This window comes from Trachymyrmex septentrionalis, unplaced genomic scaffold, assembly GCF_001594115.1.
Source record: "Trachymyrmex septentrionalis isolate Tsep2-gDNA-1 unplaced genomic scaffold, Tsep1.0 C3513858, whole genome shotgun sequence".
NCBI lineage: Eukaryota > Metazoa > Arthropoda > Insecta > Hymenoptera > Formicidae > Trachymyrmex > Trachymyrmex septentrionalis.
The window spans coordinates 1-912 of record NW_017303792.1 but is presented as its reverse complement, the minus strand read 5'-3'; the positions used below and the strand labels follow the sequence as shown (position 1 = coordinate 912).

General features: G+C 35.6%; 1 protein-coding gene across 2 annotated transcripts; it reads right to left on the bottom strand.

Annotated features, from left to right (window-relative positions):
* Positions 1–405: 405 nt before the first annotated feature.
* LOC108746538 (protein white-like) lies at positions 406–847 on the bottom strand. 2 transcript variants are annotated; one of them, XM_018483401.1, is made up of 2 exons: positions 659–847; positions 406–584 (listed from the first exon to the last, which is right to left on the bottom strand). In XM_018483401.1, exons 1-2 carry the CDS (start codon positions 784–786, stop codon positions 440–442), a joined length of 273 nt encoding a protein of 90 aa, XP_018338903.1. In that variant the 5' UTR covers positions 787–847; the 3' UTR covers positions 406–439. The 2 variants fall into 2 exon arrangements, with proteins under 2 accessions (XP_018338903.1, XP_018338964.1); XM_018483462.1 differs by having other exon boundaries at positions 406–580.
* Between the last annotated feature and the right edge of the window lie 65 nt (positions 848–912).

Below are 912 nucleotides of genomic sequence, written 5' to 3'. Positions count from 1 at the left end.
TGTGTAATTGAAAAAAATTTCTCATTCCAATTGTTCTGACCAAACTCCAATTAATTCATCAAGTATTAAATATTGTTAACGTAGACGGAATTATTAATTAACGTCGATCGTACGAGAAAGAAACATTAGATTAGAAATTAATTAAACGAATTATATAGTTAGAAATTTTACCGCGAGCAATTCTACCGGTTGAGTTAATCGCCGATTAAATTATTCGGAGTTTGGTCGAAGTCACTTCAAGTTCTCTTTCTAGCTTGCTACCACGCAAGAGAACCACGCGATCCAATTGTCAAAGGCCATTCTTCTATTCTGCAGGAATATTCTCCAGAGCAACCAATAAAACTGTACGAACCATCCTGATTTTCTACAATATAGATTATTAAATTTTGTGAATGTTATTTGCTAAAATTTATTTGAGAAATTTTGCTGCTATTTTGTTTCAATACTTTCGACTAGCGTGGAAAACCGAGACGTTTTCGATCGGGGGAATCTTTGACAGTGGTGATCGTGAAAACGCTCGGCATGACAGAATATTTACGTAATATTCGGACTCGTCGTAGTTTGTAGGGCACCGATAATCCTGGCTATGCATAAAATATATCGCTTTTGTCGTTTGACGAATCTTAGTACGAATGTCAGAATATCTGAGGAGTTTTACTTCTCAGAAAAATCCGTGGCGTTCCTCAGAGTCCCGAAGTATACGGATCTACCATCGGCCATCAATATCACATGGCTGAATATATTGTATAGCGTCATACCTGGTTGATGAATTGTGCAGAAGACCATAGTGCCTCTCGAGGCGATTAATTTCAATGACTGCACAAACGTGCATTGCGGCAAAAGTGTCTAGACCTACTCTCGAAAATTAATATAAATTTATTAATATAAAAATTAATTAATTATAATATTTAT

Coding starts and splice junctions, on each gene's coding strand:
- LOC108746538 (XM_018483401.1), bottom strand. CDS start 786: ATGGTCTTCTGCACAATTCATCAACCAGGTATGACGCTATACAATATA. Junction 585..658: donor GCCACGGATTTTTCTGAGAA/GTAAAACTCCTC, acceptor TTTTATGCATAG/CCAGGATTATCGGTGCCCTA.